Raw genomic sequence first — 17,140 nt, 5'->3', positions numbered from 1 at the left:
TAAGCAGTTCTTAGCCTGAGTGGTTTTTCAGCGCTCCTGTATGAGGAGTCTGATAGCCCCTGCTTGGCTCTGGGAGAGCGGTCAGTGCGTTGTGGATTAACTGACCCTCACTTAGGTGCACACTGTAGCATACTGCCTTTGGAAACTGAATTGTTCCTGCTTAACCTTTGCAACACAACTCTGAAATATTTGCTGGGATAATTCTACATAAGTTCATTTATCAACTGTATTTTGCCAGCTGCTAAAACACGTGCTGATATTTATTATTATTATTTTTCTTTTCCTGCTAGAAAGCTTTGTGCTTTCATTTGGGCTTATGCTCAGGCTCTGACCCAGAAGAGCTGTTCTGGGGTTGCTGGTAACAGGCTGGTCTCCAGAAGCACTGTTTAGCAGTTCAACCTTTGTTCAAGGCTGAATTTACACCCGTACTTAAATCCTGCTGACACAAGCCATAAATACAAATCTATAGCTAAACACACGTTTAAACACTCTGAGAAGAGATGAATTGTCAAGCTCAAATACTTTGTTAATTGCTTCTTTGTGTGGGCTCCCAGGATTTACTGGGTCCTACATTTGTCCTAGAATATACAGGACCTCTTCTCTTTAAGTATTTAAACCAATCCAACATAAATTCTTGAAAACTATGGATCTTGACGTATTGGTGGCAGGTTTTTGGCATGCATGCAGTCTTACCTTTTGCTAGCACTCACATCGCAGGTGACTTACTAGTTGCTATGGCTTGAACTGAGTTCATGTCTGCTACCATCAAGAAACGTGTTTGGATGGGAGAACTCTAGTTAAGATTCATGTATCATCATCACTTAAAATATTCTAAGAACAGATTAAACAGAATTCTGTATAATTTAAGGCCATATGTTCATCTGCGGAGGATCTGGAGTTTGTTTTATCCACCAGCAGAGGGATTGAGTGATTTGGGTAGCACCAGGTTTTCCTGAAGGACTCTTCCAGCTGAGCTAGTGATCTTCTAATGACAGAAATGGCTGCCATTTGGATTTGCATCAGTGCTTCACTGTTTGAAATAACATACATGTGAGCAGCAGCTGTGTTTGCAATAAGATATTCATCCTGTACTTTTCTGAGGGGAAAAAAAGAAACACAACAAAAAAAGATGATCTCTTGGAAGTGCCTGATGAAGAATGTTGAGCTACAGCCTGTAGCTATGGCTGGGTTACCCAGCTTCCCCTCCAGCTTCTTTGTTTCATTTTTTCCTTTTTTCTCTGTTGCAGAAAGTACTTAATTAACAGGATGAACAACCATTAGGTGTTTGCCCTCCGCAGTTCATGCTTTAGCAGCAGAATGTAAATAGCTTTGCAGTCGTTAACAAGGTTGAACTTAAAAAAAAAAAAAGAAGTGCTACAAAAGAGTATTTTCTTATTCATCTCACTGTTCGCAATGCTGCAAACTTGAGGGGCTGGAATCTCTTTTGTAGAATATCAGATCTCACAGGGCTTACTGGCTCTCAGCAGCAGGCTTCAAATGAGGCCACTGATAGTTTCTCTCTTCTGTTTTTGAGCTAATTTAGAAATGTAGCTCTTTTGAGTATTGCCCGCTGGAATTTCAAACTGATACAACAATCACATTTCCTTTCTTCTCCTTGGTTAGAAAATGGAAGCAGAATGGTTTTTCTGTTGCGTGGAAATTCATCTTGCTACTTGTGCAGGCCCATCTGAAGGATTTGGAAGCGGAGGAAAAAGCTGTGTCAGTAGGGGGGTAAGAGGGGCACAGTCCTGCTGCATGGCCTGACCTCACCTGCTCACCTGAACTGGGGGATGTTTGTGTCCTCAGAGACCTGATGTCCTCAGAGATCTTCACCCTGATGACTGCCAGGGAGAGAGCGTAAGGCACTTGGCAGGATGTGCAGTGAGTGCAGAACGGCAATGGCATTTATCTTTTCCATGATATAATTGGATTCACAGAAATTCTACATTTCTCACAGAATTAGCTAAAATATATACTTAATGCCACTACATCAGACACTGCATTTACCCAACTGTCACACAGACTGCAAAATCTAGCTCAGTTTGTGTGACAGACTGCCTTTTCAAAGCCAGAATAGCTTTAATTGTAAAGGACAGTGCAAATAATGATATCCTCAAACACAGGAACCTATGCAACTGCCATGTTTTGGATAATTGCTATGGAATATAGTCATAACATAGTATCATCATATAGTGTAATTTAATGTAATGCAATACAATGTTTGTAATAAAATAAGTGTTTTATACTATATAAAATAATAATAACCCCAAGTGCAGCTAACACTCTAGAATGTGTTGCATCCAGCTGCTGTGTTTTGGATAGTTGCTGTGGGGTGTAGCGTTATTGATGAAGTCTAACTTATCAATATAAGTGTCATACAGGGAGATCAAAGTTCATTTTGTGGCTCCCATGCCACATTTGGCTCTCAGTGGTAACCTCACTGGGAGCTGATGTAGCTGACTAACAGAAGAACTCAGTCCTGCTTATTAACACAGGGCTCTGCAGTTATAAATTAGTGCTTATTCATCTATGAAGAGCATTTGCTATCGCTGTCTGCAGCAAGGGTACAGAAAAGAACTCCAACAAACTCCAAACAGAAGAGCCTGTTGGCAGCCGTCACGATAATCAGAATAAACGTAGAGAGATACTGTGCTCAGCCCCTGTGATGTCTATCAGGGAGCTATTTCAGTTGCTCCCCGAGGCATTCACATCTCAGCCCATCTGTGTCTGATCCTAAATTACTTCTGACTGTGAGAGATAAGGGATTTCCCCATAGATAAAGGGAGTCAGGGAGGGTGGAATATAATTTCTGGTTTTGATATTTATATTAATGGCACAGCTTGCAGAAAGCATTTAATTCCCAAGATATAAAATTTAGGTGACATGAAAACATCAGTTAAGATTAGATGTTAAGAAAAAGACGCTCCATCCAGCAGCTGCTGTTTTCCCTTAAAAACATTCCCCTTGGTAGAGGATCAGGTGACAACGAGTATGATGAACATTGAGAATGAAATTCTCTAATTGCACAATCCAGATGCAAGCCAAATGTTACAGCCTGGCAGGAGTGAAAAGAGAAAATGAAAGAACACAGAGCACTTCATACTGCAGTAGTTTGTGCCCTCAGTGTGTTTCCCAACCATGAGTGAAGTTGCTGATCTCACTTCTTGAAAAGGTGAAGTCATTTATCCCCATTTTCAGAGGCTAGACGAAGAGTCTTGCCCACTAGTGGCAGAACAGCATTGTCCTCACAAAGAAGGTTCTCTGAGTTGCATCTTAGTGCTCACTGAGTGACTGCATCTTCAGCTTCTTCTCAAACAGAGCACCTGGTACAGTACATCTGCCATTGATTCTGGACCACCTAAAAACTGGGACAATGTGCAGTTTTTTAAACGATCAAGATCTTCCCTTTTCACAGTGCAGAAACTTTAAGTGATATCAAATCCTGTCACATCCAGTATGTTCATGTAAAATGATAAAGGGCTGTGATGTGCACTATTCCTACCTGCGGCAAATGAAAAGGCTTTGAATAAAGATGAAAAAACATCTTTGGGACCACACTTACATGGAGATAGAACTTATACATTTGGGAAAGGCCTTCAGATAAGTAATATTGGAGAAGTCAGCTTGCATTTCCAGATCTCAGTTTCACCTATTTGCAAAATAAAAATAAGGTTGTTTCCTGAACTTTCTAAATAAATTTCAAGTTACGGATGAAACCAAAAGTTGAACAACTCTGTTACAGTTTCAGGCCATTTCATACCTAAAAAAGGCTAGGTATGAAAAAGGCTGTTTTGTATCCTGTGTGTATTGATGTAGCCTCACTAGCCCTGGACAATCCTTAAGGAGCTGAGCATCCAGTGGTTTATTCAACAGGTTCTGGTAACAACACCTAGAAACAAGGACGAGACTGACATTTGCAGTAGTATGCAGGAAAGTAGCTAGATAATTGCGGTGTTTCTGCAGATTGAAAATGCTGCCTTTCACCCAGCTGTAGTCTTTGCACGACGTGAAAGCCAAGCTGTAGTATTTACTAATATTAACACCATGATTAATGAGTTTTACTAAGATGAGTTAGTAAAATCCTGCATCGGTAAGTGCTTAGCCTTATCTTTAGTAATGGCAACATTTGATGGTTAATGACATTAGAGAGGGGTTTTTGAGTGTGGTGTGCTTAAATTTCCCCCAGGCCGTTGTTAGTGATGTTGAGATGGGCTTGATTGGAAAACTTAATGGCTTTTTCCATTTCCGTTGCTTTATGCCAACCTGATCTTTAAAGCTGCCCTTTCGTGATGTGTGAATTTCTCTCCATTTGAAGAACTAACATCAGATGCAATGTGGAAAGCAGATTTTATAAATGAGCTATTAGGCAGAGAGGAGGCACTTCTAAGATGTTCACAAGTTGCACAGCAACCAGAGGAACACAGTCATTTGATTTCTCAAATGACTCTGACTTTGACTCAAGGGAAAAACAGATTTGTTCTCCCCTTAAAGGTTTCTATCATATGTGATAAAGAGAAAATGTGTTTATCCATTTTTCTCCTCAAAAAAAGAGTTGTGCCTCATCTCTGAGAAACAGCAGTATCCGTTACCATGTAAATGACTGCAGAACACGCCTGGTCACAGCTCCCTTTTGTGATCTTAAGTGAAAAAATACTGCAGAGTAACCTTCCGTATCTTCTTGCTTTTAAGCCTAACACACTGACCCTTCGGAAACAACAGATTTAAAAGCCAACGAACCAAGTCAGAATCAATGCTTGATGTTCTTTTCAATTCCTGTGCAATTGTTTCTTTCATCAGCATCCCCAGATCTGGCATTTCACCATCACACGTTCAAGTGGTTGTGAGCAACAGGTCTTTGCTTTTTCTGGAGTTCATCTCCGTATCTCTGTCCAGTTTCTGCTGTATGTGTGTGTAAATCAATCCCAAGTCAGATGTGCTTTTGTTTTCTTTTCTCATGCCCACTGGAGTGTTGTGTCTCTTCTATGTGAGATGCAACAACCACATTTATTGTAGTAATAACACGTAAATGTCCAACTTCAGAAATGCCTTCTATGCTGGAGATTTTGTTTTCAATATTAATTTGGTCAGTCCATACATTTGGGCTACCCGTAGCCAAAAGCAGCGTGATTCTGATACAGGCAACCTGCTACAACGTTTAAGAGACATTCACAGAATCAAAAAACACCCACAGAAATGAAGGGTTTTGTCAGACTTTGTGTGACTTCTGTCACAGTTTTGCTTTCTACAACATTGTTCACACCAAAAATCTGTTTAAGGGAAAAAATAGAGAAACACGTAAGAGCTGCAGAAAAAGCTGGTTGGTTGATTTTTTCTGCTCTCGCCGTGCATTGTTCCTGGTGCTGGTTCCAGACTGTATGTTCAGGTCCTGTGGGAGCTCTGGAGAAGTGCTTTCAGATACCACTTGCCATCAGAACAACGGCCTGGGACTCCGCCGCTGCCTCATGCTGCAGGATCAGATCCTGAGAGGACTGCAGCCATGAGTTCTGCAGCTGCCTTTCCTCTTCTGATACTGAGCAACTCTTGCTTTTTCCTTCTGTTTCACGTGGGTTTTGCCATTTTGAACGTGGCAGTGATAGTGCTCTGCTGGTTTAGAGTGCTGAGAATTGCACATAGAAAAGTCCCTGTGCATCCTAAATAATACTGAGCAGTTCTGGCAGTGAGTGACTGTTTAAAAGATACGGGTGTGTACTGGAGCTATCACTAATGAGTCTCTTTTACACCAAATGTGATCGTCAGTTGACTAAGAACTACAGCAAATTCTAGGCACAAACCAAAGATGTGGTAAGGAGGGCCACGTGTCTGTAGCTCTAGCCTATATCAGCACTGTGGGGAACAGTATCTGCATGGGAGCTTCTTCTGGGTTGAACACTAAGAAGGAATATCTGATATCCAGAATCCAGTCCCTTTGCCACCACATGATCTTCCTTCCAAGAGCTGCTTTGAATTATGTGGGTGAAAGAGTGCGTTGCTGATAAAATCTGGCTTCTCTGCTGAGGGATGAAGATCATGTTAGCACTACATCCCTCACAGAGAACCCTTTTAAATATGTATGAGCCAAGTGTAATAAACAGTAGTGTCATCTTCAGGTTACTTGGAGGTCTCTTCTTGATGGGTGCTGTTAGTACCACAGTCAATTGGAAGTGTGATTCTTTTGATACAGATGTGTCCTGTCACAGTTGTTGTTACTGGCTTATTTTTATTGATAACCGTATCCATGCTAAAACAGTTGGTTGTTTTTTGGTTTTGTTGTTTTTTAATTTAATTACAGCAAAAATAGCAGGTATCCTGAGAACAGAGGTTTGCTTTTAAGCTGAGAAATCTGAATTCAGCAGACCAGAAAGGATAACCTTGCAGGATTGCTGAAATTGGAAGTGACCTCTGGGTCCAGCTGGTGCCATCCGTGCTCCAACTCCAGCAGGGCCACCAGATCAAGGTGCCCAGGCCCATGCTGAGAAGCCTTTGAAGATCTCCAAGGAGATTCTGCAGCCTCTCAGGGCAACTTGTGTCATTGCTTAACTTCATTAATATAGGTTAAAAATCAAATGCATAAATGCAGCCCTCTTGATTTTGCAGACGTCTCTAATTTGCTATGGGTCAGAAATGTTTAGAAACCCATGGGGCTGTCTAGTTATAATCAAGAACATAAAGTCTTCTGGCACAGGCCAGAAACATTTTGGCTTGAGTCTGAAATCCCAAGGGCTGTTAGGTATTAAAACAGTCAGGAGTTTTATCCCAAGCACTTCTTGTATGGAGTCACCAAAATGCAAAGTATCACCAACACAAAGCTGTTCATTTGTGTTGGTTTTTTTTTACAGCGTGAAAGTAAACTTTCAAATGTCGTTTTTGCTGCTGTGATCAAAGGTTTCTTTTTGCTTCTGCTTAATCTCTTACATTTTACAATTGCTCTCTTCCTTAATAACGAGGCACATTTACAAATGTGCTGTCCTTCTCAGCAGATGTCACCTGGCTGAACTTTACATTACTGCATGCTGTCTCACGTCCAGCCCAGCCCACACACACATATGCTGGTGTCCTTGCACAAAATCATGTGCAGCACCCCACACGCTCTGTAGACATCTTCTCTCCCTCTCTCTAACACATGCATACATGCACACACTTGGAGCTTTCCATCTTTTCCCTCCTGACTTGTCTTTTAGTCACTTTTTAAAGATGCTGAGAGTGATTTGTTTGAGACTGTCCAGACCTGAAACATTCTGAAAGGAAAAGCATAAGAAGAGGAAAAGCTCATAGTAATTTTAGTTGTATCACTTTTGGATGAGGCTTTTTGTATCACGAGTAACTGATATACTGAAGGATGATTCAAATAAATAGAAAAGAAAGATCTCATAGAAGAATTCTTAAATCCTGTGTAGAAGAGTGGAGTCCTAACTCATACCCAGCCTAATGTTTTATATAAGGATCTCTATAAGATAAGAAAGAGCACACATGAAGTACCAGTCAGTAATAAGCTTTCTTTTTTCTCCCTCCTCAGTTTGTTGCTCAGCCAAACTGCCAGCAGCTACTAGCAACACTTTGGTATGACGGTTTTCCAGGCTGGAGGCGGAAACACTGGGCAGTAAAACTCTTGACCTGTGTCACCATCGGACTGCTATTCCCTGTGCTATCTGTGGCATATCTGATTGCACCGAAGAGCAGGCTGGGACTGTTCATTAAAAAGCCATTTATAAAGTTTATCTGCCACACCGGCTCATACCTAACCTTCCTCTTCATGCTCCTGCTGGCATCGCAGCATATCGTCAGGACTGACCTTCACATGCAGGGACCGCCTCCCACCATCGTGGAGTGGATGATCCTGCCCTGGGTTCTAGGTAAGTCAGGAACACAAGAATGCTTGAGCTGCAGTCTCCTGCCTCGCACCCATGGCAACTGTGTAGAGACTCATACTTGATCTCAGCATCATCATCATGTAAAGAGATTTGGCAGCCAACTTCAGTAACTGCATGCAACAGCTGGACTCCTTCTGGTACAACAGATCTTCTTGGCCTAGGGCTCTTCTGCTATCCCCGTTGCCATCTGACATGCCTTTACAGATGACCCTGAGTAAACCTCAGCAGATATGGCTCTGTCCATGCTTCCCACATCCTCTGTGTGAGGAGTGGGTGTAAGAATTAGCTAGTGGATCATGGTAGTATCAGATAAAGCCACCTGAATGCTGGCTTCCTTCTGCTGGCTGGTGCATGGCAGGAGGCAGAGCCAAAGCCTTTTGCCTTCTCTCTGATGTGCTCTGGCAGTCAGCACACAGGTACCTGCCCTGCTTGTTCCTGGGCCACAGGATAGAAGAGAAGGGAAGATAAATCTCACTCTGCCTTATGCCTCTGTGCTGATATACACTGAACAAATCAGTATCAATCACTCTAATATAGGCAGAAATACAGCAGGTTAAACCTGAGGTTGTTACCTGGTCTGGCTTGGGCAGGCAGAACTGTGAAAAACATGGAGTGCCTGAACCCCAAAGGCAGGATGCACAGGTGAGGAGGTAGCAGGGTGAGATAGGAAAAAGTAAATAAAGCTACTGAAAGAGAAGAACAAAGAAGCAAATTTGGATGCATTTTTTATGAAGTGCATTTATCCTTTCAAATTGAGCTCAAAGGCAACAGAAGATGAAAATGTAGGATTCTTAGGAGCATGATCTGTCTTCTCCTTAGGCCCCCATTCCCTTTGCTCTGCCATTAGCATGTAGCACCACTGAGAGCTGAGGAGATACTATGAGGCACGCTTGGGGCAATGGTTTTCATGCCCTCCTGTCTCTCTTCCCGGCTCTTTGTGCACTCTATCTCAGTTCACAACCCCCAGCCAGTTATTAGTGAGATGTAGTTCTATACTTGAAGTCAAGAGCCTGGAAAGCCATGCTAGTGCTACTGTGGACAGCACAGTATGGGGCATCTCTCTCAGAAAACCTCCATCTCCAGAGCTCTCCTTAGGCTCCTCACTGCTTCTTAAGCGTCCACCTCTACTCTCCCTGCTGGCACCTCTCCTGGGCTAGCACCAGGACCCAGCTCTTCCTTTCTGTGGTGGTTCAGCAGCAAGCAGGTTGTGTGCTGAATGGACTTCACCGTGCCAAAGCTGAAACTGCTGATGGAAAACATGTAAAACATGTAAAGAAAAAAAGATCATGCTCACAAATCACTTTCCATCATGACCCAGGGCATTTCGTTCTTTGTGTAGTTTCATCGCAACTTAAAAAAGGTAACTCAAGCCTCATTATCTCATTAAACTAAGTTATGGCACTGAAATGTATGTGTTGGTAGAAACTTCAGAATAAGCTGAGAAAGCTAAATGTCTTTTCTGAACTAAGGTGATCTCTTCATTTTATCCTTTCCTTCATGGTTTAAATTGAAGGAAATGGTGGGCACTTCAGCAAAATTGATGTGCAGATGAAAGGATAATCCATACAAAAAAAGCCTTCCAGAATAGCCTGCTACAGTTTTCTATTCTTACTTTTGAGTTCCTTTGTTTCAGATAAATAGGGATATTGTGGGAATGCTTATTGCATGGAGAAATTAGAACAGTTTCACCCGATTAAAGGTAATTATTTATGAAATATCTTCCACTACAAAAGGAGAGAGAGTGAACAAGCACACACAGCATTGCTGTAACTATAGTAACCAGCAGTGATAACTCACTATAAATACAGTGTGTGAGTTCTTCAACAGACTCCTCTCCATTGATTTATTGTATGTTTTTGTGTGCATGCAAAGATTTGGAGGCAGCTGTAATAAAATTACCTTATTGGCCTTGACATTTTGCTTGCCTGACCATTGACCTGCTGACTAGAAGCTGAAGGGCTGAGACTGATATTTGGATGTTTGCAGCAGTTCATTTCAACATTATCTGCTCCTCAGATTGAACTTCCAGGTCCTAAAAATAAATTGGGAGTGGCATTTCAGTGACCACTGCAGTATTTTGTAGTTGGGCATGGGTAGATATTTGAGTAACTGCATTGGTAGTACAGCTTGATGTGTATTTTGTTCTTTCTCTTTCCATGTGTATTTCAGGTCTTCATTCAAGGGTATTGCAAAGTGGCTATTTCAAAACATCTGAGAGCCTTGAGGGCATGCTCAGAAACATGATGACCTAGGAGCTTAGCTGCCATTTGCTTTTAAGTTGGGCTTAGGTTCGTAAAAGTACTTAAATAGATCTTAAATAAGGGGCATGTAATTTACTTATAGTAAAAATTTTATGCCAGGTAGTAGTCTGATAATGAACTACCCAAGCTCACCATTTTACTCCTCTAGCAGCAGGGATGTAAAGGTTAGCAAATGCTACCAATTATTACCAGAAGGCATTTCAAAGTAAAGATGATGGGCTCTGGACATACCTTTTGGAACAAATTCTCACCTCACAAAACCCATTGCCGTGGTTGGCATTAGGTGACTCACTGCTGAGAGATATGACGCCAAGCTGCAGTGCCCTTTTTCATGCTGAGCTGTACCTTTTTTTCTCTCTTTTTTTGCCCCCCCCCAAATAGTCCCTAGGCTTTTTGTGCAGCAGGATGTATAAATGCAGTGACTGAGCATAGCAGATGAGTTCACTTCTTTGATCTCTGGTATGGTATTCCCAGGTCAGGGAGGAAATAAACCGGTATGCAGAAGCTGGCATACCCATGTTGCATGTTCTGCAGAGAAGGTCAGGAAAAATCTGTACTGTACATCTGAGCCACGAATTACTGTGGGAGCAGACAATCCTCGAAAGGACTATACCGAATACACTCACTTAAATAGTTTATTCATATAAAACAAATTTCATTGAGGCAATCCACTCATTCTAGTTACAGTTAACATATGCTTCAGGTAGTCTCTTTGCATTTGTATCTGCAGCCCTACATAGGAAACCTAGATCTTTTCCATTTCTCTCTAGATAGCATTCCTAAAGGAGCTGTAAAATGTCTCATAATCAGCACAGTTTTACTTTCTAGAAGACAGAAGGAATGAGGCATTTTTTTCCAAACAATTTATAGTTGTGTTTTACTACATCACATATACACAGAGCCTGAATGGAAAATAATACCTTCTCATGACAGTGAATTCTCTTTCTTTCTACAGGTTTTATCTGGGGAGAAATCAAGGAAATGTGGGATGGTGGATTCAATGAATATGTACATGACTGGTGGAATCTGATGGATTTTGCAATGAATTCCCTCTATCTTGCAACTATCTCCCTTAAAATTGTTGCCTATGTCAAGGTACAGTAACTTGGGAAAGAGAATTTGCAATTTATTTCTGAGAACTGTGGTATACAGGATAGGAACTGTCAAGCACACAGTTACAGACATATGAAAATTGCTGCTACCAAAACGTTCCGATTTGAAAATTCACCTAGAAAGCTTATTAATTTTACTAGAGAATGACCTTCCCTTCTATCCCTACTCTTTGACTAGTACTGAATTAGATTGTTTGGGCATTGGGTGGAAGTTTCCCCACTTGCTGTCCATTTTGTGGCTACTCAGTTGCCAACGATACCTTTTGTATTCCATGTTGACATTGGATCTCTTTCAACAATGCTAAATTTCATGAAGCCATGATTCTCGAGTGAAGCAATAAGGAACAAGAAAAACAGGGTTATCTGCAAACATCTGCCACCAAGATTTATAATCTGTAGTCACTGAGACCCATGATATGTAGATTACTTATCAGGAGTCTGTGAAAGGTCTGCAGAGGGCACATCTGCTGGTAGGTGGCTTCCATTTGATATAAAGTAGTCAGCTTCTCCTCTTGAAAATATGTTCAAGGTTTAATTTATAGGCAAGGAAATGACAGAGCAACATGCTGGAGCTTTAAAACTGTACTGTTTCGGGGCCTGTTGAAAATCCAGAAGGCCGTATGGTGGCCAGTTAGTTTTTCAAGGGAAAAACTTCCAAGACAGTTGCTTCTCCCTGAGGAAGCAGCTCTGCGACAGTGTCAAAGCAAAAACAGATCACATCTTTTTTTCCCGGCATTCAGAACCAGTGAGGAAATTAGAGACTTGAAAGGCTGGTCTTTAATCTGTGAGCAATACAGAAAATGTTGAAAATTGTAGCATTCACAAACAAATCCTAAAATGCCAACAATCTTTTTATTTCTCTCTCACACACACAAATTACGCATCCACAGATTTATATGGTCACACACCGAGATTTAAACTTGCAGCCAAACCAGACACACAAAGGAAACACACTTTCATTTATATGCCTCCTAAGAACTACAGAAACAAAGAGCTATACATCAGCACAAAAAAGAATACAGAATGATTACAGGAATATATCCATTTAAGTACAGATCAGACGCACTTCAATTAAACCTGGCTAACCTTAGGTCTGGTCTTTACAAGGACCAATGTCAAACAGTACTGAGAAGTGGTTAAAACATTCTACAGTGGTAGCTCTGAAACAGCATGCCCACAGAAGTTCTGACCTATGTCACATAAAGGTTGCAGTATGCTCTGAGACATGAGCATTTAAAACATTGATAATGGCTTCAAGTCTCCTGCAACATGACTTGTAAAGGTTTTTGTTATTTATAGAACAGCCCGGGGCTGGAAATGGCTGTTACATATACCAATATACCATAGTCCATAGAACATTTCTTGGAACTCCAAAGATTTACATGGACGTTTAACTTCCTACCAAATATAAGAAAAATCAATTCTATACTGACAGTTGTTTTCCATCCTAATTTTTGTGTGGAGACTTTTTTTTCTTTTCCCCTGATTTGACTGGTTTCAAGACCTGGCCACAGTATTATCCAGTAACAATGAAATCTTCAGCCTCATTATAGGGTAAAAATACTTTCTTAATCAGTTTTCATTTTCTGCATTGAATTATCACGTAATGAGAAAGGGTAAATATGCCAGTCTATTATAACTTATTTGAACTACGCTGTATACTTTGTTTTTCATCTTCTGATGACTAACCCGAACAGCTCCAACCTTCTTATTAGATAACTCTGAAATCAGTTTCTCTGCTACCTGCGGTTGCCCGTTCAGAAGTGATTGCTGCTTTCCAAGCAAGGATATACCATCAGTTTATAAAGGGCTAAAATACAATCTTAGCAAGTTGCTTTAAAAGTAGATGTGAGAAGAAGACCTTTTCACGTTCCTTTACATGCACTCTATCCTCGCAGAGCCCCAGGGCTGCTGTGTCCAACCAGCATGCAGAAGGAAACTGCAAATCTTCCCTCTAGGAAGGGGTTGCTGATCACATCTATCCACTCCCACTGCTGGTTGTTGGCAGAAAAGTTTAAAATGTCCACCTGTTCGTAAATGTTTTAAGCCCCATCTTCAAATCAAGTTAACAAACCCAGGCCGTTACGTTTGTGGAATAATGAGTGGTTTGGAAATTTCAGAAGCAATCACATCACATTGAAATTCTGTCATGTCTCAGTGCCTTCATATGGAGGAACAGTTTAAAAACAACTGCTGGTTTTAGTTGTCTCCTTGAAAGAAAAAAAAGTTAATTCATTTAATGCACCTTCATATTCAAATGGAAGTCCCTATAAGCTCATCTGCCAGTGATATATTGCTGCCATTTCCTTTTTAAAAGTGTAAAAAATGTTTTTAGAGACCTAGACATCCTGGCTACACTATTAGCGGTACAATTCTGAGTACATTTTTGCCTTTTCACGTGTTAAATCAGCAGAAATAAATGCTAAAAAAGACAAAATATTCCTTGACGTTAAAATGTCCTTAACTACGTCCTCTGCTGCCAGAGAAGTCACATTTATACAACCAGCTTTCATGTCACCTATTTACATCTGGCTGCACCTGGCTTAGATAACGCTTCTGCTTTTACAGTTACATTAATAGTTAATTTTATAACCGATGCACTCAATTGTATCCAGCATTTTGGCCGTAATTATGACCTCTGCCTAAGCAACTTTCCTGAATTTGCCATGGCACGTTAACTAATGAGAAAATTAATGTGAAGAACATGTTTCAGTTCTGGGCTGTTGGCACTTCTTTGGCGGAGGGAAAGCATCCACTTCTTATGTTCCTTAATTCATTGCTTGCCTTCTTCCTTCCTTTCTGTCTCTCTCACACATTCATCCTGGAATAAGCAGTGTTTCAAAGGTGTGATAGTATTCAGGAGGAAAAAGAGAAAAAAGGTCATTGGAAATGACCTGTACCTACTAAGGAGCAGTCTGAACCCTTTAAGTGTTATAAGAGAAAGATGTTATATATCAACGCAAGGACATAAATTACCCACAGTTATCCAATTCAAAAGACCTGTTATCAAACTTTAGCTGAGTACAGCCCACATACCAAAAACCCCCAGAGAAAAGCCGATATCCCAAAAATATCTCTGGAGAACAGTCTAAATCTGTAGGGGATTTCATAAGAAGACTTCATTAGAAAGCTCTGTCCTGATGAACTCAGCTTCAATCGTGAATCGTGAATGATAGTGAGATACTGGTACCTGGGGTTGAAAAGTACTTCTTGTGTCACTTTCTGGTTGATATATATAGGTAAAGCATTAGTATTAGCAGGTTTGAGTTTCAAGTTTACCTCAAAGTGATTACAATGTAATTCACTTTTATACCCTTGTTATTTCTTTCAGTACAACGGTTCTCGTCCAAGGGAGGAATGGGAAATGTGGCACCCGACTCTCATTGCAGAAGCCCTCTTTGCAATATCCAACATTTTAAGTTCTTTGCGTCTCATATCCCTGTTTACAGCAAATTCACACCTGGGACCCCTGCAGATTTCTCTGGGACGCATGCTGCTAGACATCCTTAAATTCCTTTTTATCTACTGTCTGGTGCTTCTGGCTTTTGCCAATGGACTGAACCAGCTTTATTTTTATTATGAGACCAGTGCCTCGGAGGAACCCAACAACTGCAAGGGGATCCGATGTGAGAAACAGAACAATGCCTTCTCCACGTAAGATGTTCTTTCCTGTCTTGATTTTGAGGACAACTCTCCCTGTCTCCCCTGTCTTACCTGCCTTTACGTGCTGTGTATCACTGCACCAAAAGTAGCTTTATTTTTCATTTGTAAATATCAGGTGAGCTGCTTGACTGTGCAGGAAAGGTGTGAGTTAACTGGGGCAGACATTCTGCTGAGCTTTGCTGTCAGAAAGCCTCTTAGGTCTGGAAGTGAGAGACAATCATTTTAGTTCTGGTCCAGGGAGTCTCTCTGCATCATCCTGCAACTGAAATGTTATTACTGCTGTGTTCAATTTTGGCATGTGAGAAAACGGGTATCCTTTCGCTGCAATAACTGTTTTGTCTTATGCTGAAGAAAAGAGGGAAAGCTAAACAAAATGTAGAAAACAAGAGACGAACATATGAAAAAGCTGTATTAATAAATAATGTGGCAGAGCAACAACAACAAGCTCATCTAGGCCATTTCTATCCACACATGATGGCTCCTCTGATTCCCTTGCAGTGGGGTGAGAATAAAATCACATCAAAATCAATTTTGCTGCAAATACTAGTACATTACTGAGATGCTGGCATGGAAATTGCTGTGATGACAGCTGGCAGGGCTGAAAGTGATAGCACATGCTGAAAAATAACATGAATTGTCTCTGTGATCTATTTGTTTTAATTACTAATAGTGGAAATAATTATTATAATCAGCCCCCCTCCAATTGTTCTTGCTGCTTGCACAGTACTTAACACACAACGGGAAGAGAAATAAATAAAGCACCATCTAGAAAAGGGCCTACACCCTGCAAGCAAGCAAAACAAAACTGTTGTCCACCACGTCAGGCAAAATTAAATACAACTCATCATCGTGCCCAATAATTCTCCACTCTTCTTCAGCTGAAGGCGGGAGGTTAAAGAAAGGATTTGTTATCAAAAGCAAATGACAGCTTAGGCCATGTGACTAGGTTGGAAGAGGAAAGGCTCTGGCACTATCCTGTAGGCTCCATTCTTACAAGAAGTGGGAGACTTCCTAGGGATAAAGTCCAAACTTACAAGAGCCTCTTGACCAGAGAGTCCTGGTAGGTCAGGCGTGCTGCTCTTCTCCACTGCAGAGCAGGAACACCGCAGACTTGATTAACTTTCTCATTAAACTCATCTATATCTGGAGGAAGTGAATGGAACTGCACTGTGCTAATGAAAAACAGAATTAAAGACTTCAATTTTTTTCTGTTTTAATTGCTTTGAATGCTCCAGAAACGTGTTGTGCTGCCCTTGCAAAGGAAGTAAATAACAAATGCTATTCCTTCATCTACATCTATGTTGATGCAGTAGCCAGAGGGAGAAAAGTTTGGCAAGCACCGTGTTTGTTAAGTGGCATCTTCTACCTCAGGAAGGGTCAAACCCATGAAGTTCAGGACTGGAGCCTGCCTTTCCCCAGAGCAACAGCGAACAGATGTGTTCCAGTTCTGCATTCTAGTTTGGACCTGTCTCCACTACAAAATAGTTTTCAGTGTTGGTGGATTAGTGAAGGAAGCAACAAGAGGATCCAACTAGAGAAAAAGAGCATTTGATCAGCACGAAGGGGAAAAAAAAAGATCCTTAAGTCAGTAAGAAGGCACATCTTTGGAACTAGAAATGATACAGAGCCACTTAACAGGAGTATGGGTTGGCTTCAATACAAACCACAATTTCTCCCACCCTAGCATTCAGTTTAAGCCCCCTGCCAAGGAAAACGGAGCACAGGAAGGAAATTGAGGGGGCTCAGCCTTTATGACAGAGGTTTGTTTAAAACAGAATCGCAGTGGGAGGGGATCCATTAGGACTGAGGTCTCCTGGCAGGGGACAGAATGCTCTGCAGTTACTTTTTTGTTGGAGCCTTGCTTAAGAAATTTATTTAACGTATTCTTAAAAGTTTAAATAGTCATTATTAACACCCCCAGTGCAAGCTGACATTTGGCCCTTGAGCAGATGCACAGCATGGGCGAATGGCTAAGAACGAGCAACCTGCAAAACAGAAAATTATACTGTTGTGCTGGGGAAAGCAAGCATGACTGCAGTGAATTCAAATCAGAGATGGTGTTGCCTCGAGTTTGCTCATAGTTCATCCCTAATGGAAGAAAAAATGTGAAAAGCTTTCAATCAGTCCCCTTTGATTCCTACCAGCATTTCTAGGCAGTCACACAATAAGATCTAATTTTGTAAGGGAAGGAAAAGCAGGCCGTTGTTCTTGTTTGTACAGCTTGTTTAAAATGTGA

General features: G+C 41.1%; 1 protein-coding gene across 6 annotated transcripts in view; it reads left to right on the top strand.

Annotated features, from left to right (window-relative positions):
• Positions 1 to 17,140, top strand: part of TRPC5 (transient receptor potential cation channel subfamily C member 5) — a 96,785-nt gene that overhangs the window by 52,214 nt on the left and 27,431 nt on the right. For all 6 annotated transcript variants that reach the window (XM_072334679.1, XM_072334678.1, XM_072334674.1 and 3 more), the window contains exons 4-6: positions 7,514 to 7,850; positions 11,085 to 11,224; positions 14,573 to 14,895. In XM_072334679.1, coding sequence (XP_072190780.1) covers positions 7,514 to 7,850; positions 11,085 to 11,224; positions 14,573 to 14,895 — 800 coding nt within the window. The remainder of the gene's footprint in view (positions 1 to 7,513; positions 7,851 to 11,084; positions 11,225 to 14,572; positions 14,896 to 17,140) is intronic.

The sequence above is a fragment of the Excalfactoria chinensis genome, chromosome 4, assembly GCF_039878825.1.
Source record: "Excalfactoria chinensis isolate bCotChi1 chromosome 4, bCotChi1.hap2, whole genome shotgun sequence".
NCBI lineage: Eukaryota > Metazoa > Chordata > Aves > Galliformes > Phasianidae > Excalfactoria > Excalfactoria chinensis.
Note: the sequence above shows the minus strand (reverse complement) of the source record. Positions and strands in the feature narration are given on the sequence as shown.